The sequence below is a fragment of the Thermothielavioides terrestris genome, chromosome 2 (assembly GCF_000226115.1).
Source record: "Thermothielavioides terrestris NRRL 8126 chromosome 2, complete sequence".
Lineage (NCBI taxonomy): Eukaryota > Fungi > Ascomycota > Sordariomycetes > Sordariales > Chaetomiaceae > Thermothielavioides > Thermothielavioides terrestris.
The window spans coordinates 4,726,832-4,745,518 of record NC_016458.1 but is presented as its reverse complement, the minus strand read 5'-3'; the positions used below and the strand labels follow the sequence as shown (position 1 = coordinate 4,745,518).

Sequence of the window (18,687 nt, the reverse complement as noted above, 5' to 3'; positions counted from 1 at the left end):
CGCCAGAAGTAAGGACAGGCTTTCTTAATGTTCCGCCGTAGTATGCTGCAACAAATGAAAAAAAGGGGGTGAGGGGAAAAAAAAAAAAGGCAACATGAACAGATGTCCATGCTATGCAGGTATGTTACCTAAATCATCTGCCTCGGCAACAGAGACCCGAAAGGATCGTTGTTCCTCAAGGGGCAGAAGAAGCAGAAAATGAAGATGAACATGAAGAAGAAAAGAAAAATCGCGTAATGAAGGAAGGCGCCAAAAGGTGAGGCTAGAGCAACAAAGGAAACGTTTCGGCAACAAATTCATGGCATCCGGAGAACGATCTGTCGTGCCCGTCTGCCAAGACCTGGTATGAAGGGAACTCCGAAACTCTCCTCCTCTCTTGACGGCCTCTAGGGGACGGGCACTGTGCAGCCGGCCTCCCTCCCCTTAGTGCAACTTCTCCTTCAGATACACCACCGCCGCGTATCCGGCGCAGCAGTCCCTACTCATGTTGTGTTGACACCACGGGCACTTGACCATGGTTGTGACGGCGCCCGATATGCCACGCAACTTGTCCTCGACCACCTGGTCCGGCTTGGCCATGCACTCGTAGAGCTTGGAGGGCATGTCGTGATAGAACTTGCAGCGGCAGCACTCAACAAATATCTTGGCGATCGGCGACATCCGCGTCTCTGGCACGCTAGTCGGTGGGCGCACCGGGAGTCCCGCCTGGAGCTGCATGTGCTTAGGAATTGCCGAAAGCACCTGCGGCCGGGAGCTTGTCTGAGGACGCGCATGAGCTTGGTCCGATGCCGCAGTCTTTGGTTGCTTCAAGATCGAAACGGGTACCATTCCAGATGCCCGACCAGAGGGCGTGGAGGTCCTAGAAGGGGCAGCCGATCCCGAAACCGGCGTTGGCGCGGAGTTCGCTTGAGGAGGCGACGGCGCTTTCGACAAGACCGGGTGAACAGGACTCGGTAGGGAAATAGGAGATGGCGGCCCCGCCGAAGTCGGTATCTCGCCCGAAACCTCGGTGTACTTGAGCGATGTCGGGAGGTCTGCAAAGTAGGGGTTTCCCGGAATCTGAAAATCCATATTGATTGCGCGAGGCGAAGTAGGTCCCGATGGAACGGTTGAGCTGGCCGGGGTTATCGAGTCGGATGCCCACTCGCGCTGTGGGCTTTCGGGCGCCGTCTGAGGCTCGTCTCCGTCCACACGACCCCTTGGCCCGGCTAGCTTGGAGCCATCTTTTGGCCGTGTCTCCTTCCGTAGGTTCCTGTATCTCTCCGGCACCTCAGCCTTCATTTCCCCTGCCACTGCCTGCTCCAGGGGTTTGGAAACGTTCCTCAACGCCCTAGACTTCGGCGATCTTCTCATCTTTATTGCCCCTTCCTGCTCCTCGGATTTTCCCGTCAGGCCGCGTAGCGTCTCCGCGTCGTCACGGCGCTCTGCCGAAAAGGAAGACGCAGTGGGTGGCACGGTGATGCCCTCTGACACGGACTGGCCCCGTCTCAAAGACCGCGGGGGGATCAGTATTGCAGTCTCTCCTTCTCCCTTCTTCGCGTTGTGCGGCGACTCGCCCAGTGACTGCGGTTGCTCTGTCTCCTCCTCGTGGTCCAGTTTGAAAACTGTGGTCATGAACGATTGGGCATCACAATCGAGATCAATCGGAAGGGCTGTCCTGCTCCACCGGTCCTCGCTTTGCATCTCAATGTTCTCACGGGCTTCCGGTTCGAGCATGCGAGGGGTAGTTGAGTTGCTGGAATCCAAGGACTGTCGAAGTGTCCGTTCGTCGTCTTGAAGCCCAAAGGCCCCAGGATTTCCCTCAGAGACGTTACTCGTGCTCAACGCAATGTCTTTTGCTGATTGCGGGCGCGACGTCTCTGGGGTTGTCGATGGTGATGGAAGCGACGAACCATCCTCGTAGGCGGAGGAAGACGAAGAACCCTCGGATACACGATAGCCACCACCTTGAGGTTCCTTTTCGGCTGATTTGGTCGGTTTAGGAACAGAGGCACCTGCTGGGCGCTTCTGGGATCTGTTAGCAATGTGAATTCTTAGTGGATATATCAGAGCGGCGGGGACCGTACCGAGGCATCCTCAGCGGTAGCTTCGGATACCTTGTTCCCTGTGTGGACAGATGCACTAGAATGCGCGACCGGGCGAATGGTGAGGTGCGATTGAACGGGTACGGATGGCTTTGAGCTGTCAGCAGCCTTCGTAGCGCCTTTGGGCATGCTTAGAGCAGCCTTGGCGGCATCCTTCACGCCTCGGGATTTCCTGGTGTGGTTGCTTGGGGTGGAACCAGTAATTGATGGAACACTAGAGCTGACGGAACTCTGAGACGTGGGTGGGCGGTCGAGAACAGCGAAGTTATCTTGCACCCCCTTCGTGCCGCGCAGCATGGATGCTTCCGAGGTCGATGGCCGTTCGTCGATCTTCGCACGGGAGAAGCCGTCCGCGGCTCTGGGAGATGTCGGCGTGCTTCCAGCCGCCGCTGAGGGCTCGATATCGGAAGCCGAGTACGGGATTGCCTTGAAGGTTAGGTAGTCGTCCTGGGTGTTGCCGCCGTCTCTCGCTGCAGATGACGCCCTCATGCCCATGAGCTTCATCGCGGCGGACTTTGCCTCCTGTGTTAGGGACGACCGCCTTGTGGAGTGTGTGCCCCCAGAGCTTGACCTTGATGGCGGATAATATTGGGCAACGCTTCCAACCAGCTCATCGACAAGGCCAGCCAGGGCCCTTTCCGTGGCTTGTGCTCTTTGATGAACCACGTATCCGTGTCGGCGACCGCCGTCCACAGAGGGAACACCCGCGAGCGACTCCTGTGAATGGTTGGTGTTGGCTGAACCGTGAAACAAGTTGCCGGCGCGATTGCCGCTAGACGGGGACATGTGCCGTAGCATGGGAGTCCTCGAAGCCGAGGGCGGGAATGCATCCCGTGGTGCCCGAGTCTCGTGCTTGGAGGAGGATATAGCAGATGACTCCGAACTACGCGGCGGCACTGGTCCCTCCGACATGGACCTGCGGAGACCCTGGCGTGGAGCGGAGCCGCTGTCGCACAGTTTATGATCGGCAACTTTGGGGTCCTCCGCGTGATTGCCTCCGTCTCGCCCGCCATTGGAGGAGCCCGATGCGGGAAGAGCACCGGTCAAAGCAGGTCGGTGCTGCCGGCCCCGTTGGACGCCGTCGGCAGAGACAATCCTCTCGACATCTTGCGGCAGATGACCGGTTTGAGTGCCTTGTGGAAGATTCCAGGTGACGAGCATGGGGTCTGACGTTGAGCGATCTGCGTTGGTCAAGCCGATAGCCGTAGGATGGCGGTTGGCTGTCCTTGCCGTCGCCGGCATGGGTGGCGGCTGCTTGCTTAGCCTTGCACTGGCTCGTTTCTTCGCGGCCCTCGCCTCCTTCTCGGCCTGCTCTTTTTCTCTCTTTCGGCGCTCAGCCTCCCGCTTCTTTTCCTTCTTCCGCTGCCCGTATCCCTCCCAGCTGGGGGATTGGCAGATGGATGACTGCTCCGACATGCCGTCCTCGTCGCCGTCCTCGTCGTCGTCCCCGTCGTCTTCAGGGGCGAGGAACTTCACCTGCTTCTGAAACGGCTCGCTGGCTGTGGGAGTCCCGGCATCGGCGTGGTCTTCATCTGGCTCGCCGTCCTGCTCCTCCTGTGGCCGGACCCGTCTCTCGTGGTCGGCGGATTGGGGGATGGTAATGGATAACGAAGGTGTGATAACGGTGCACCGCGCGGCCTTGACCATCAGGAACTCTTCTTGCGGAAACCCAATGTCCGGGCGCTCAGGTCGAGGAGGAGGGCCTTCTTTTCGTTGAGCGTAAAGTTGAGATGACGGAAGAAGGGCTTGGACGCCTCGCAATCGCTCCATCTGGTGGGGTGCGAACGCCATGTCAGAGACATGCCGCCGTGTGTAAGACATGTAGCAATCAGGACAGGGGCCAAGGCAACAACAGGGAAGCGGTGAGGGCCAGCCAGGGGCAACACGCACCTTGTGTTTCTTCTCCAGCTCCAGCATGCGCTGGAAGCTGCTGGACTTGAGCAAGTCCTCCGTCCTCCTCTCGATTTCAGCCATGGCCGATCTGGGCACCCCCCCGAGACTGTATGGTGAGAACAGAATGTCCATCGCGGCGGGAGGGAGCGGCCAGCGACGGGGAGGAGCGTGTAAATGAAGATGGGCGCCCTCGCCAGAGGAAGAGCTCCGAGCGGAGCGGCGGGAGTGCCAGCTGAACAGGGCACCTCACAGATCTAAGTAGGTACCTAGGCAGTGGGGTCGAAGTTGGTGACGAGCAGAGCTGAGGAGGCGAGGGGCATCGATGCCCACGTAAACGCCGTACGGGTACTCCGTGTTTCCGTGCCTGGGGGAAGGGGAGGGGGGTGTGAGAGCAGGGCAACAGGACCGGTATAACCCTTGTTGGCCACGCTTCGATCCCGGACAGGGCATCCGGGCATCAGGGCGTCAGGGCATCAGATCTCCCGGCCACTGACGACGTACCTAGGTAGGTGTCTGAGGTTCGGGTCCGAGTAGCCGCAGCTTGCTGCTGGGTGAATGCACGGGGCCCGGGGGTCTAGGGGCTACGGGTAAAATGCCTTGTCCCCGGCCCCAGCCTTCATCCGGTGGCGAGCTCTCACTTACAGAGTCGCACTCTTGCTGGGCGGTTATTACATACATTAGTGATTGTGCTGTAGAGTCTCCCGTCGGAGGTGGCATTTGCGGGGCCTCCCTCGTCCGGGATGATGGAGAAGAAGAAGCCGTCCATCGCTTGCGTAAACCGGCTCACTCCAAAGCTCCACGCAAAGCACATCATCGTCCGGGCCCTCATCGACGCGGCCCATGCCAGGGCAAGCGATGTCCTCGGTACGTGCAGATACGCAACAAAGGAACGGGGAGGAAAATAGAAAAAGAAACCGAAACGAGACAGGCAAGGGGGGGGGGGACACAGCAGATGCGCTTGCATACCGCAGCAATTTGAAGGGGAGATTTTTTTTCGTCTTGAGTCAAAGACGGAGGCTGCAGGACAACACGAGGGGCCGTCCATGGCCAGTGGCCATTCACTGCTTCAGCAACGAGCCCCGAGAACAAATCTCGGCAACGGTGGATAGTTACGGCGCCTTGCAGCTCGTGTGTGAGGTGAGCCATGTTAGCACTGCTAATTTGTTCGGCTGAGGTGTCACAAACCCAGCTGTCGAGGCGTGTGGAAGGCGTGGTGGTGACACAAGGTCAAACCGCCACACTGAAGCAGAAACGAAAATGCAGGTCAACCAGGATGGATTCAACGCTCAATCAACCACGGGAGAGCCACGGGAGAAAGACGGGCGCCTCGTGGTGTGGCGAAGCTCGAAGCTCGCGGAAGGAGCTTGGCCCGTCGGGTCAGCTGGAGAGAATGGAGTATCCGTACCTGCCTCAGCTAGGTCGGCACCTGGAACGAGCCGCTCGGTGATCAGGGGAGGTGCGACCAAGTGACCTAGCAGAGGGAATGAAACCGAACACGACCCCGGCTGTTGCTGCCAGGTGCCTGACAGCCCAGTGCGTTTAGGCCCAAGCGCCCCTATCACATAGCTGCTACCTTACCAACTCCACAGCGGGTGCAGGGGAGGACGGGAGCATCCAACCTTCCCGGGCAGTCGCGTTCCTCAGGTACCTTAACTTTACTCCTTTCCCTACCTGCCAAATTGTGTCTGGATGAGATCGAACATCTTCGCCGAGCCAGCCAGCGAACCATGCCGCCTCTCTAGCTTTATGTACACTACCATGGAGTCCTTTGCTGCGCCGGCGAATGCGATTGCCAAACGTCGCGACGTTGTCTCGCCATCAAACGCCGCGTCCCCGGGGCCTCAGCGCTTTCGGCCCAGAACCTTGGATGATGGTCGAATGCCGGGATGTTGAAGCAGCAACACCGTCACCTGCCCACCTGCAGGCACAAAGCAGAAGCGAGGGAATATTGCGGCGACGGCCAGTCCCAGGCCGTCTTTCATCGGCGCTTGTTCCTCCCGTGCCAGGCACGGACTGGGGCGCTCCACGGGAACCATACCTGGCTCAGGTCGACGCAAGTGTGGCCGTCGTTGTCCGTGACACCGCAGGCTTAGAACCGACTGGGGAGAAGCGGACACCCGGCTATGGCGCCATTCTCACGGTGTGCACAATAGCGTCCGATCGATACCGTGGCCCGTAGCCGGCCCTCGCGTCGCCTTTCAGCTCCTGGTCAAAAATACGACCTCAGCTGTCCTCCTCGTATGCGACTCCGGAGACGCCACGTCCATGTCCGTGGCAACTGAGACCTACATGCTTCTGGAACCATTCGATGGTGCGCCACGCTGGCGCCTGTTAGCCTGTGGGTAGTTCTTCTGTCCCGGGCTCCAGCCTACGGATCCGCGGTAGGGAAATCTCGCAATGGCGGATCTCTGGTTGAGGCTCCTTTGTCGGCTCATGGGCCGTCGATGGCAGTCTGTGATACTACTCAATGTCTCGCTGCTACAGGTTGCCGAGGCTCCCCTGCTCGGCTGGTTTTCCCGGTCGACGAACACTCCCACACCGTGGTAATAACCCGATACTTTTCCTACCACGCGGAAACATATTAATTCCCCGCTACAACCATCATCCGAGCTCCTGGAATGGTGGCCTCGTCCCGCCAAAGGAACATTCATAAATTGAGGTTTACGCGTCCTTCATCCAAGTCCGCACAGTCTTCCCGCCCCCAGATTTCCTCCTCGCTTGCCTTCTTCCCCTTCTACCGTCCGCGCCGGAGCATGATGGGACGGATTTCATTGCTATTGGCTCTGCAAACTTGCGCCGAGACCGTGGGGAATACGTGGTACTTCTATTCTTGACAGACTCGGGCCACTTAATTTGCACGGTTCATCCGGCAATCGCCAAACAGGCACAGCAGCGTACCTGTCTGGTTCTGCCTGTGTGAGGACCTGCCGGTTCTGAGCCGGTCTACACTAACGCCAACTACCTGCGCAACAAGGTCTACAAAGTATGTAGGTACGAGCCTCCACATTACCGATTACCTCATAACAGCGCTTACGTTGTATTGTGTACGGCAAGAACTTGCTAATCTCATGGACAGAACACCATGCCAAGGGTGAAGCCCCAGCAGTCCGTTGCTGCCCGAGGTGCGGCCCCTACACCTGTAAGGCGCGCTTGCCGCCCTCGCCATTCTCCGGGCATCCCACGCTGGTCTTCGGCAGACGGCGGGGATCGCCAGGCAAGATCAGGAACCCGTCAGGCAATGGCACCCAACGGGCTGTCTCGAGACGCACAGCCGTCCATCCTGCGCCATAAATCGCTCCACAGAATCCCGGCTTGGCGACTGATGACACCAGATCTCGCTTCTTACACCCTGGTTCACATCCCCTTTCGAGTTCGGTTGACCTAAGCCATATCCCCATCTGAGCAGGCCTCGGAGGCGCATCGAGAATTCGTGAGGGATTCTGAGCCGGGCGCCAAGCCATTTATCGTCCGGCCGGTGATCAGACGCAATGCTAGCTTCGAAATCGGCGGCGCTGCTGAGCAGCTGCTCGTCGGCCCATGCCCTGGCCAACCGGGTTTGGCTCCGAGGCAGCGTGAGCTTGAGAAACTCAAGTGCCGCGTGCACCGTGAGGTAGGTGGCCCGCTCGGGATCCACGATGGTCTTCATGAGCCATGACATCCAATTTGGGTAAAGGACGGCAAAGTCGGGTCTGCGAGAGGTGCGTCGACCCTCTGATCGTCGTCATCCAGGCCAGCGTGCCCGCCGCCCGGACCTCGTGGCAGATCCGCTCGATGCAGTCGAAGTTTTCCTGCCAGTACATGAAGGCCTCGCTGCCGATGGACAGCACCGGCTTATGGGCTGCTTTTTGCTCCCGGCATTCCGGGGTTGCCGGTCCCCAGGGGTCCAGCAGGACGCCCTGTGTGATCCAGGTCAGCTTCTCGGACCGGAGGGCTTGGACCGTAGTCGCGCCGCCAAATGAGTGTCCCATCATGGTGACACAAACCAGGTCCAGCCGCCCAACCCAGTCTTGCCAGTCGATGCCGTCCAGGCCAGCCGAGCTGGCGCCGACGTTAGGCCCTTTCCGCAAGTTGTCTCGGCGCACCTGATCGCCCTTCCCGCTGTTTATCAGACCGAGGATGCGGAACGCTTCCTCGATCTCGGCTAGCCTCATCTCGATCTGCGCCCCACGCAGCTCTTTGTCTACCCCATTGGGGTTGTGAGGGGATGTGTCCTGGGCATTGTCCTTGGGAACTAGGTAGTCGATCTTGTAGTACGGTTTGTTTCCCGCTTTCTTTTTCTGGCCGGACGCTTTCTTTTCGTTGTCCGGCGGCCCCTGGGTCCGGTCCAGGTGCTGGCTCTCCAAGTCCTCGGACTTGCCGGCTTTGTTAACGAAGGTCCTCGCGCCGCTCCCGTCGCGGTGCTCCAGCGCCACGACGACCAACCCAAAGCTGGCCAGCTCGCCGCAGATGGAGCTGTACAGCGTCCGCGACCCGCCCAGGCCGTGGCTGAAGATGACCACGGGAAACTGGGGCCTGCCGTCCCGAATCCCATCCCCATCCCCATTCTTCCCCTTCCCCTCCCCATCCGCACCCCCGTTTTCTACTGCCCCCTCTGCCACGAGGGTGTCAGCGCTGCGCTGCCTGCCGCGCTCCTTCTCCCCTTTTCCCTCCCACTCCCCCTTGCTCCCTTCACGATTGTCCACCTCCCACGGCCAACGCCCGGACAGGCGCGCGTTGCGGTACGCAGGCAGCCTGGTGAACATGCTGGTCAGCGCCATGTACGCCGTCACGGGCAGGTGCGGCGCGTTGAAGAACTTGGCGTAGCCCTTGCACGTCGACGCCCGGGGGCGCGGCAGCCAGGGCACGCGCCGGTGCGTCGTCGTCGGGGTCGTCACCGGCGTCGTCTTTGGCGTCGTCATCGGCGGTGGCGGTTTCCTCCTCCTCACGTTCCTGCCGCACAGTGGTGGTGGTGGCGGTGGTGATGATGGTGGCGGTGTGGGTGGTGTGGGTGGCGTGACCTCGGCCGGGTAGTACACCGCCGCCAGCACCGTGTCGAGCTTGAGCGCGTACTCGCCGTCGCGCTTGATGTGCGGCGCGATGGCGCGCGGGTGCTGCGCGGGGAGCTCGAACTCGAGGAAGCCGACTTGGTAGGGGCCGGTGTAGGGCGGGAGGGTGTGGAAGAGGAGCTCGCGGAGGGTTTTGCGTGGGCGCGGGCGCGAGCGTGAGATGGGCGTGGGTTTGGCTGGTGCCATTTCTGCGGGCGTCACGCTTTGCCGGTTGGGTTGGTTGTTTCGTGGATGTGAGGTGAGGGTCACCGAATTGGTATACGGGCGGCCGGTGACCTTGCGTACGAAGGGGAGGCTGCAGCTCTTTGCATCGAGTGCGAGGTAACCGGGACTCCGTGCAGGGAGAAGTGTGGTGAAAGGTAAGGTGGGAGACAACTTGATGTAAGTGGTGTCGCGCGGAGGCTGGGGAGGAAATCAAATTCTTGCCCGTGTTGCGCTTGCCTTGTAAGGTTGTACAGACTTTGGGGAAGCCGCTCTTGAACCGAGAACAGCTATAAAAAAAGACAACGCCCAATGGGTGTTTGAAAGCTTGGACGTAATGGGACAATTCGTCGCATCTCGTGGCCTCCTTCCCGGCTCGGTCCTGGATTCAGGTACTGATGATGTCATTTATCTTGTCTGCAGCCCGGATGGTCGCCGCCGGGCGACTTTGCCGGCTTGAAGGTTCTGGATGCGTCTCCGCGGGAGAGGCATAACATTGCTGCATTGAAGAAAAAAAGAAAAGAGAAGAGAAGAAAAATAAGAAAAAAAATAGAAAAATAGAAAAGGAAAGAAAAAACGAAAAGGAACGGATCTGAATGGATTCTACGGAAACCAGGCTGGACGGGTTCTGTGAGGTGAGACTCATGCAGGATCCTCCTCTCCTCCGCAAGGTAGTACAGAACACCGAGTTGAAAAGGGACATCCAAAGAGCCGGGAACGTCGGAGAGCAAGCAGTTCTTCATACATAATATCATCCACACATATACAAGATGACTAAAGGATTGCGTCTGAGCCCGTGGCGTCCGCAACACTTTGATCTGCTCCAGATCCTTGGAGCTATCTGACCTGCCTGCCGCAACATTGGCACGAGGATCAACGAAAACCCCGATCACTGCCAGACCCCCTTAGCGGACTCGGCAAAGTCTCGGAATCTCCTCGGCGCAGACCCCGTGACGGCCAGAATCACATCGTTCGTGCGATTCTCGGCCCCGAACTTGATGGACGTGTCCATGGCGGTCAGCATCTTCGAGTAGTCCCCGGGCACGCCAAAGCCCTGGTAGCGCTCCTCGAGCTCGGCCGGCGCGAGATCAACGTGCACGATCTTCCTCCCGAGAACTTCGGTCAGGATGTCGGCGATCTGGCGGAGCTCTCCGGTCAATGCCATGCTCAAGCACTGTATAAGTGCACAGCAGCGCTGCAGGGTTGGCGGTTCACTTACCTCGCCGTAGGAGAGCAGCTCGGGCCCGAGAACCAGGTAGTCGGTGTTCGGCGGCGTCGGATTCGTCAGCGCGCGCACCGCCACCGCGGCGATGTCGTCGGCCGACACCCAGGGGATCTTGCCGTCGCCCGTGGCCGAGTAGATCTTGCTCTCGTCACGGATGGCCCGGACGTGCGCTGGTTGGGTGGCGAAGTTTTCTGCACGCTCGATCACAACATATCATCAGAATGCTGCCCCCCCGGAAAGAAAAAGAAAGAAAAAGAAAAGAAAAGAAAAGAGAAAACCAGACAGAATAGAGGGAAAGTGAGATATAGAGAGAGACAGAGAGAATACGCACCCTGAAACCAACTCGGCCTCAAAACAGCCCACTCCACCCCGCCTTTTCCTTCCCCCCCTTTCCCTGCAAGCTCAGACAGGTACGCGTGCGCGCGGCCCATGGCCGGCCCCCCCGGCTCGAGCGCCGACGCGCTCTGCAGCACGAACCGGCGCACGCCGCGGGCGCGCGCGAGGTCGATGAAGTCGGCCAGCCGCCGGTCGGCGTCGAGCGCGCCGGGCGGGGCGATCAGGTAGGCCGCGCGGATCGCCGGCGGGGCGGGTTCTTCTTCTGCTGGTTCCGCTGCTGCTGCTGCTGCTGCTGCTCCTGCTGCTGCTGCTGCTGCTGCGAGAAGGGGAGCGGATGGGGAAGAGGAGAGGGGGTTGGCGGCGGTGTTCCTGCTGCTGCTGTTGGTGGTGGTAGCGTAAATGAAGGGGTTGGTCCATGTGCCGGGGTTGTGCCAGTCGAAGTGGACGTGCCGGACTCGGGATGGGTTGTTGTTGTTGTTGTTGAGGCGGTCGCCGTTGCGGGATGCGGCGAGGATGACGTACTGGCGTGCCTCGGGCGAGGAGGCGAGTCGCTCGACGATGCGGCTGCCGACGGTGCCGGTGCCGCCCAGCACGAGGATGGCGGGCTGCGGGGAGGGCGCGGCCATGATTACTTGTGTTGCTGATGAATACTTCGTGGTCACTTGGGCTGGCTTGGGTAGTATTGTTTACCTTGTCGGGGTGTAAGGTGAGTCTTTATGTGATGTTCTGGTGTGGCCAACCCAAAACGAAGGTCCGTTGGGAAGGCACACCTGCCACCCCACTTATATCTCCGTCATGGCCCCCGCAACAGTTGTTGACGAGCCGAGTTCGAAGCTGTGAGATGTGGTGAGGTGAGGACGCCCGCAGGACCCGTCGGGCCCCGTAAGTGATCCCGCCCGCAGGATCCGTCGGGTCGATTCATAACATTCAGTACCTGGATTCCGCCGACGCTGACCAACCAGCGAGCGGCATTTGCAGGGCAGTGAACCGATATGGAACTGCATAGCCGTTATGTCCGCTTAGGCCCGAGTCTGCGGACTTAGACATCAAGGGTCCATCGTGCGTTGTGAGGAACACACGGGGTCACGCGGTCCTTGGAACTGGAGTTCAATGCCTTTCACCGCTCCCCAGAATGTTACTCCCACTGCCACTCCTCCCTAGCCTACCTCGACGGCCCAGCATCATGTGCACCGCGCCCCCCAGCACCCCTATTCCACATCCGTAAACTCTCCTCTAACGCCTTCCGCAAATCCTCGTCCTCATCGTCTTCCCCAGCCGGCCGCTGCTGAGAAACCGCGTTCCCCTTCGCCGCCTCCCTCGCCTGCCGATACTCCTCCTCGGCCAGGCTCTGCCGCTTGACGTACTCGAGCACGATGTCCTCCTCGGTCCGCTGCCGCGCCATATCCTCAGCCCGGATGCGATGCTCGCGTTCCGACTCTGCTAGAGCGCGCCGCAGCTGCTCGTCCTCGTCCTCGTCCTGGTGCTCCCCTCCGTCTCCCCGAGCCACCTCGTTGATGCCAGCAGGCGGCAAGTCCCCAGACAGTCCCGCCCCATCGGCCTTTTCGCCCTCACCCGCCCACTGCCGCCGCAGCATCCGTTCCCGCTCCTCCAGCTGCTGCTGCAGCAGGCTCTGCCGTACGGCCTCCTCGACGAGCGCCTGGTACTCTTCGTCTGAGATATTCGTCCACTCCTCATCCGTCAGCGGCTCCTGCCCGGCCACCCCATAAGCGCCACCGGCAAGGGGGGCCTTCAGGTCCACAATCCAGCTGTTTGCATTTTGGCCTGCGTGTGAACTTTGTTGTTGTTGGTGCTGCTGCTGCTGCTCCGCGACCCGGCGCATCTCCATCAGGCTGGCCCGCACCGCCGCCTCGACCCTGGCGTCCTCCTCCCTGTCCCCGCGCGACGTCTGTGCGACGGACTGCTGGATGGCGCGCTCGAGCGACTCGTCGCTGTCGAGCGCGAGGCCAGAGCTGCTCGACGCCGAACTGGCCGTAATGGGGGGCCCATGTGCAGTCTCTCCCGCCGCCGCCGTGGCGTTTTCCCCCTCCCTCTGCTTCAGCGCATAAAACCCCTTCAGCTCCCCGGCCACCGCAAGCCACCTGCCCAGCACATCCCTCCTCTCCCCCTCCGTCGCCGCCTCGAAGTCCTCCTCCCCCTGCAGCACCCGCGAGGTGATGACGTAATTCACCGAGCTCCGGGCAAACAACTTCCTCACCTCCGCCCGGACACCGAGCATGGTATACGCGGGCAGGGCGTAGACGGCACCCGCATTCTTCAAGATAAACCCGCCAATGCCCTTGCCGACGCCCTTGACCAGCCCCCTGCCGCCCTCCTTGCCCGCGCCGCGCAGCGGCTGCGTGACCAGCCCGGAGATGCCGTCGTACAGGCCGAGCCCGAACTCGCGGCCGGCCACGCGCACGCCGCTGGCCAGCCCCGTCACCTTCTCGGGCGCGCGCACCGTCTCGTCGTGGTACAGCTTGGGCGCGTTGCGGAAGCCGCGCGCCAGGCCCAGGCAGACGTCGGCCTGCATCTTGAATGCCGAGGCGGCCAGCGCGCCGACGCTGCGGCCGGCCGCGAGGGCAAGGTCGAGCGAGGCCGGCTTGGTTGGTGTTGCGGTTTGCTCCGGGTTCGTGTGGGGCGGCGGCGGCGGCGGCGGTGGCGGTGATGATGCGGGTGAGCGGGGTGGGAGAGCTGGCGGGGTGGAAAGAGGGAGGGGCGGGTCCGAGGAGAGGTTGATGGGCGGCTGGGATGAGGTGGTGGAGGGCTGTAGAGATAATAAGGTCTCAACGGAAGCGCCGGCGGATGCTGGAGCCGCTGATGATGAGGTGCTGGCTGTCTCGGAGTGGGAAGCCGCGTGTTGATGAGAGGATGAACCAGCAGCTTCAGAAGTCACGTCTGACGCCGTCGAGGCGGCCACGTCTTCGGGTTTCCTGGCGCCGTCCTTCCTCGCCTTGGCCTTGAAGACTTCTCGAGGGAAGTCGGCCAACGCCATGGTCAGCTCGCCAAGGTCGCCGACGACGGCGGATACGACGGCGGAAATGGGGTCCCAGGGCTGCTCGTCGGTGTTGTACTCCATTGAGCGATACCTGGGCGTTTGTCAGCAACCAAAGATAGAGAAGGTAGCTGGTACGTACAGTTTGAGGTCCGAGTACTTCAGCCAGCCCTGCTTGACCAGCACGGCGGCGGCCAGCGCGCTCAGCCGGACTTTGGACCGCCTCACTCTCCAGACTGCCACGCGGCTCGGCGCCAGCGAGCACCTCATGGCGTCGGTATTCAGGAACTGGTGGAAGCTCTTACCGCCCACGTCGGCGCCCTTCTCGGCCTTGATCTTGTCGCCCAGCTCGCGCGCGCGCGCCAGCGTCTCGGGAAGCAGGGCGTGCTCGATCGCCCGGGCCAGGCCCTCGGCGGTCAGCCTCTTGTAGGGGATCGGCGCGGGGCCGACGCCCGCCCGGGCCACCATCGAGCCCCAGAAGATCTGGTCGCCGAAGAAGGGCACCACGACGGTCGGGCGCCCGGCCAGGATGCCCGCGGCGGTGGTGCCGGCGCCGCCGTGGTGGACAACAGCGGACACGCGCTTGAAGAGCCAGTCGTGCGGGCAGTTGCCGAGCATGAGCACGCCCTCGGGAATGCCTTCCGGGTCGCCGCCGATGCCGCCCCAGCCCTGGGACACGATGGCCCGCACGCCGGCCTTGACGACGGCGCCAAAGACGGTCCGGGTGAGCGCGTGCGGGTCGTCGACCACGATGGACCCGAACCCGATGTAGACCGGCGGCGGGCCGGCGGCGAGGAAGGCGGCGAGCTCCCGCTCCGGCGTGTAGCTGGACTCGAGGTTGAGGAAGAAGAAGCCGGACACGGTGATCTCGGGCGCCCAGTCGGCCGGCTTCGGGGTCAGGGCGGGCGACCAGCAGTACGTGACGGGCACACGCAGCCGGTTGAGGAGCCCCGGTGCCCAGAGCAGCGAGAGCGGTTCCAGATCGAGCACGTTGGTCCGGAAGCGGTTGATCAGGTCGCCCAGCCCCTGCCACGTCATCATTTCAACGAGGGCGTAGGAGACGTAGTTCGTGATGGCGGCGTCCGTGTTCGTCGCGACGATATCCGCCAGCGGGTGAGGAAAGGCTCTGGTTGGCGTCCAGGGCATCCTGCTTCCGTCAACCTGGATTCGTGTGCGTGCGTGCAACAACAGATAATCGGATATAGCGACAACTTACGTGAACATTATGTGCAGGGGGATGCCCAGCTTCTCGGCAACATGAATGTGCGCAAAGCTTGGGGGGTTCGCAATGATGGCGTCAGCCACGAAGGGGCGGTTCTTCGGATCTCCGGGCAGCACGAAGCGCTCGTCGAGCGGCTCGTCTCGGCGGTGCTGCGGCGGGGCGATGCCCATCCCGTCGCCGGCCTCGATGCACGACCGCCAGCAGCCCATGAGGATCTGGTTGATCTCCTGGCGGCGCTGCTTGATGTCGCCGCTCTTGAGGCTATCCAGGCCGGGCATCAGGCCCGGGTTCTTGACCATGAAGGCCATCAACTTGGCCGGATCGCCGCCGATGTTGAAGAACTCGAGCCCGTTCTCCTCGACGAAGGAGCGGAAATTCGCATGCGTCGCCAGGCGCACCCGGTGGCCGTACGTGTCGCGCAGCACCTGGCCGAGCGCCACGAACGGCTGAACGTCGCCTCTCGATCCGACGATCTGGATCACCACGTTCAAGCGGGGCGGCGGTGTCTGGCCGGGCTGGCCGCCCAGGCTCGGCGGGATGTAGGGCGGAGGCAGGGGCCCCGAGGGGAGCTGCTGGGCTTCGGCACGGCGCTGCCTCTTGAAGCTGGGGGCGAGCAGCTCGTGCAGCCGGCGGTTCTTTTCGTTGATGTGGATGTTCACACGGCCGTTATCTGGCCGATCGAGTTAGTCATGGGCATCCGGGCGTGAGGAAGCGCACCAACGGGGCTCTTAGCAGCCTCACCTGTCACGGCGGCATCAGCAGCGAAGCCGGCCTGGGAGATCTGGACCTGGTCATGGTGCTCGCCGTAGGCGGGCGGCGGGACGCCCTGGTCCGCTCCGTCGAGGCCGTCGTCGATGGGGACTGCGTTTGTCCTCCAGGGGGCGTTGCTCCCGGTCGGCCGCCGGGGTAAGGTTCCCTCGGGCATCGTGGGAAAGGGAAGGAAACGTGTTGGCCGAGAGTTTAAGGAGTGAAAGCGGCAGCAAAGGTGCTCGGCAAGTTGGCGAGTTCCTGGCCGCGCGGACGGTGATAATGTCGCTGCACTCAACTCTCCATGCTGCAGGTCGGGAGAGGACGAGGTTAAGGCACATCAACACGCTGCTGGCGATGAGCTTCCTTGGAGGGGATTGAGTGAGATATTCAGTGTAAATGCCAATGTCATGGGGCTTGAAGAGCCGCGTTGACATGGAGGTTAAATGTGCGACATCGACTGACAGCATCCCCAGGCAACCTTATAAGGACAGCGCAAGCGCATCTCGCACTCTCCGCCGTGTAACAATTGCGAGATGTCATTGGCGACGTGGATGCCAGTCGCGTGCATAGCCAGAACGCTCCACGCTGGCTCGGGCCGGCCCAGGGCCCAATGGCCCATGAAGACGGGAGTCCAACCCACATATCAGGTAGTGTGTGACGGCACCGGCGTGGCGAAGGTTCGCCGCCCCGTAGCTAAAGATAACGTTAACTCAATGGTCACAGTATGGACGACACTTTAAACAGGGGTCTGCGGCCTCTGAGCAAGCCCTGTTCCCGTTCTTTAGTGGGCTTGGGGGGAACCCCGCCAGCGAACCTGTACAGTGCCAACTCCATTCCGTGCTGGACTGTGAGCTAAACCTCTCTCAAGGCTGTGTGCGTGTTATCCGTTGGCTGTGTCTCTCATTTCCGCCAGGGGTTTGGGAATACGCGTACTCATGTTTATGCGACGGCTGGTCCCTCAGCGCTTAGCTCGCCGCAGGAATGGTGGCTAGTTCTTGGAATACACGTAATCGATCCTCCGTAAAGTCACAAGGCAGAAAGGCAGACAGATCGATCCACCAGCCACGCAATATGAGCTACAAGCTACGAGCCTCCAATCTAGGCAATCACGTCTGCCGCCCACTTTCGACCGTTCATCCATAAGGGCGCGGCGCCGTGTGAATCTGGCGCTTTGGCAAACGAGAAGAAAATCTTCCTCCTGTATCTCCGTTGGATCGACGAAAAACAGAACGAAATGACTACTACACTACAGATCGCAAACAGCATCAGAAACCTCGGCCTGGTTCGCTCTGCAATAAGCCCTTACCCCCACCCGATCCATGCTCCGCAACAAGAACTGATATCCCCGCTATGCAGCTTCACTCCTTCTTCGGCGTCGGCGGTGCGGGACCACCCGTCGTGGGCAGACCCATGAAGATCTTGAAGTAGTCCTGCAAGTGACAAACTGGTCAGCGGGCCTTCATGCCTACGAAGCAACAAGTCCCAACAACAACTCACATAGATCATCCACTGCAACCCGGTCAGGGTGCCGATCATGACTATGCGCACCGCCAGGCCGTTCCACAGGCCCATGAAGCCGATGTCCTTGTATATCCTGGACGTGACGGCGCCGAAGCCCTCGCCGGGCTTGCGGTACGCGTTCAGCTTGCTGACCATGACGTCGGCCGGGTGCGACACGACGGCGCACAGGATGCCGGCCAGGTAGCCGCCGACGAAGGACACGCCCGTCTGCGCGGCTTTGCCGTAGTCGTTCTTGCTGCCGGGGAGCCGGTCGTAGATCATCTCGACGATGGTCTCGAACGAGGCGAACTTCATCATGGTGTAGGGGATCTGGCGGCCCCACAGCGGGTAGAGGCCCTTGTACAGCCCGCCGACGCCCTCGGCCGCCGCGATCTTGCTGATGCCGTCCACCGTGCCCTTGTACTGCGACGGGATGGTCGCCTGCATGCGCACCTTGACCGCCTCGAACGGGCACAGCGCGATGTCCGCCAGGAACTCGGCCGACGCCGACGCCGCCAGGTACAGCCCCGTCTTGTACTTGTACGCCGCCTCCGGGCCCGCCAGGTCCGAGTACGTCTTCTTGAAGTATTCGTACCACCCGTACTTGAACGCGCCCTGCGCCGAGTAGCCGAACAGCGTCGGGCTCCAGCCCGTGAAGATGCCCCGGAGGCCCTCGGCCCGGTAGATGATCGACCAGCCCTGGAAATTGCCCTTGTACAGGCTCGAGTCGACTTGCCGCCGCACCTTGACCAGGTCCAGCGGCGTGACCGCCGTGTGCGTGAGGCCACAGGCCAACATGCCGCCCACCGTGGCGACGGCGTAGTACTTGCCCGAGTACAACTCGATCTTGCCCGCCTTCTCCTGCGCCTTCTGGCTGGCCGCCTCGAACTCGCGCGCGGCCTCGGCGCTCAGCTTCTGCGCCTTGTTCTTCGCGTCGTCCACGACCGAGTAGGCCGGGTACAGGTCCAGACGGGCCTGGTACGGCGTGGCGCCGCTCGCATTGGGCTTGCTGCTGCTGGCGCTGTTCTGCGCCCGTCGGCGCGCATACGGGCTGCCGAAGGTCTGCTGCAGCACGTCGTAGCTCGGGAACAGCGGCATCTTGTCTGGAGATGGGAAGGAACTCCTACTGGAGTCGGTCGTGTGAGCCGGATTCAGTTCAGTGAGTACTGATCGTCGAAACAAAGCCTAGTCCGCTTGGAGGCGGGGGATAGAGTTGAGGAGGTGAAGGCCCGGGATGACGCCTTAGCGAGAGCCACAGCCCCGCGCTTCCCGAGAGGCTGCCTCGCTGGCTTCGGTGGGGGGATGGGTCAGGAATACACTTACAGTGATTCAGCCGTCAATGGGCGCAATCGTTCTTCGCACCGGAGGAGCAGTGAATGTGTGGAATCTTGACGCCAAGTTTACGGGCGGAGGAATGCAGGTGAGGGAATAACCGACTA

At 61.3% G+C, this 18,687-nt stretch overlaps 5 protein-coding genes across 5 annotated transcripts; all 5 read right to left on the bottom strand.

The window, feature by feature from the left end:
- Positions 1 to 225: 225 nt before the first annotated feature.
- THITE_2113976 (uncharacterized protein) lies at positions 226 to 4,160 on the bottom strand. Its single transcript, XM_003652411.1, has 2 exons — positions 2,067 to 4,160; positions 226 to 2,007 (listed from the first exon to the last, which is right to left on the bottom strand). The coding sequence occupies exons 1-2, from the start codon at positions 4,107 to 4,109 to the stop codon at positions 424 to 426; spliced, it is 3,627 nt and encodes a 1,208-aa protein (XP_003652459.1). The 5' UTR covers positions 4,110 to 4,160; the 3' UTR covers positions 226 to 423.
- Positions 4,161 to 7,463: 3,303 nt separating this feature from the next.
- On the bottom strand, positions 7,464 to 9,511 carry THITE_2113973 (uncharacterized protein). Its single transcript, XM_003652410.1, has one exon. The coding sequence runs from the start codon at positions 9,206 to 9,208 to the stop codon at positions 7,565 to 7,567; it is 1,644 nt and encodes a 547-aa protein (XP_003652458.1). The 5' UTR covers positions 9,209 to 9,511; the 3' UTR covers positions 7,464 to 7,564.
- Positions 9,512 to 10,112: 601 nt separating this feature from the next.
- THITE_2143750 (uncharacterized protein) lies at positions 10,113 to 11,410 on the bottom strand (the record flags this gene model as incomplete). Its single annotated transcript, XM_003652409.1, has 3 exons — positions 10,113 to 10,361; positions 10,443 to 10,639; positions 10,780 to 11,410. 3 exons carry the CDS (start codon positions 11,408 to 11,410, stop codon positions 10,113 to 10,115), a joined length of 1,077 nt encoding a protein of 358 aa, XP_003652457.1.
- Positions 11,411 to 11,583: 173 nt separating this feature from the next.
- On the bottom strand, positions 11,584 to 16,038 carry THITE_2113970 (glycosyltransferase family 1 protein). The gene is made up of 4 exons (XM_003652408.1): positions 15,740 to 16,038; positions 14,993 to 15,668; positions 13,919 to 14,923; positions 11,584 to 13,870 (listed from the first exon to the last, which is right to left on the bottom strand). The coding sequence occupies exons 1-4, from the start codon at positions 15,921 to 15,923 to the stop codon at positions 11,947 to 11,949; spliced, it is 3,789 nt and encodes a 1,262-aa protein (XP_003652456.1). The 5' UTR covers positions 15,924 to 16,038; the 3' UTR covers positions 11,584 to 11,946.
- Positions 16,039 to 16,637: 599 nt separating this feature from the next.
- THITE_2170215 (uncharacterized protein) lies at positions 16,638 to 18,657 on the bottom strand. Its single transcript, XM_003652407.1, has 3 exons — positions 18,572 to 18,657; positions 17,246 to 18,374; positions 16,638 to 17,178 (listed from the first exon to the last, which is right to left on the bottom strand). Exons 2-3 carry the CDS (start codon positions 18,344 to 18,346, stop codon positions 17,107 to 17,109), a joined length of 1,173 nt encoding a protein of 390 aa, XP_003652455.1. The 5' UTR covers positions 18,347 to 18,374; positions 18,572 to 18,657; the 3' UTR covers positions 16,638 to 17,106.
- Between the last annotated feature and the right edge of the window lie 30 nt (positions 18,658 to 18,687).

What these genes read in the sequence shown, in the direction of transcription:
- THITE_2113976 (XM_003652411.1), bottom strand. Translation starts at nt 4,109, where the DNA reads ATGGACATTCTGTTCTCACCATACAGTCTCGGGGGGGTGCCCAGATCG. An exon ending in CTACCGCTGAGGATGCCTCG is followed by an intron (nt 2,008 to 2,066) that starts GTACGGTCCCCG and finishes AACAGATCCCAG; the next exon opens with AAGCGCCCAGCAGGTGCCTC.
- THITE_2113973 (XM_003652410.1), bottom strand. Translation starts at nt 9,208, where the DNA reads ATGGCACCAGCCAAACCCACGCCCATCTCACGCTCGCGCCCGCGCCCA.
- THITE_2113970 (XM_003652408.1), bottom strand. Translation starts at nt 15,923, where the DNA reads ATGCCCGAGGGAACCTTACCCCGGCGGCCGACCGGGAGCAACGCCCCC. An exon ending in TGCTGATGCCGCCGTGACAG is followed by an intron (nt 15,669 to 15,739) that starts GTGAGGCTGCTA and finishes TCGATCGGCCAG; the next exon opens with ATAACGGCCGTGTGAACATC. An exon ending in CCCCTGCACATAATGTTCAC is followed by an intron (nt 14,924 to 14,992) that starts GTAAGTTGTCGC and finishes TGACGGAAGCAG; the next exon opens with GATGCCCTGGACGCCAACCA.
- THITE_2170215 (XM_003652407.1), bottom strand. Translation starts at nt 18,346, where the DNA reads ATGCCGCTGTTCCCGAGCTACGACGTGCTGCAGCAGACCTTCGGCAGC. An exon ending in GGTTGCAGTGGATGATCTAT is followed by an intron (nt 17,179 to 17,245) that starts GTGAGTTGTTGT and finishes TGTCACTTGCAG; the next exon opens with GACTACTTCAAGATCTTCAT.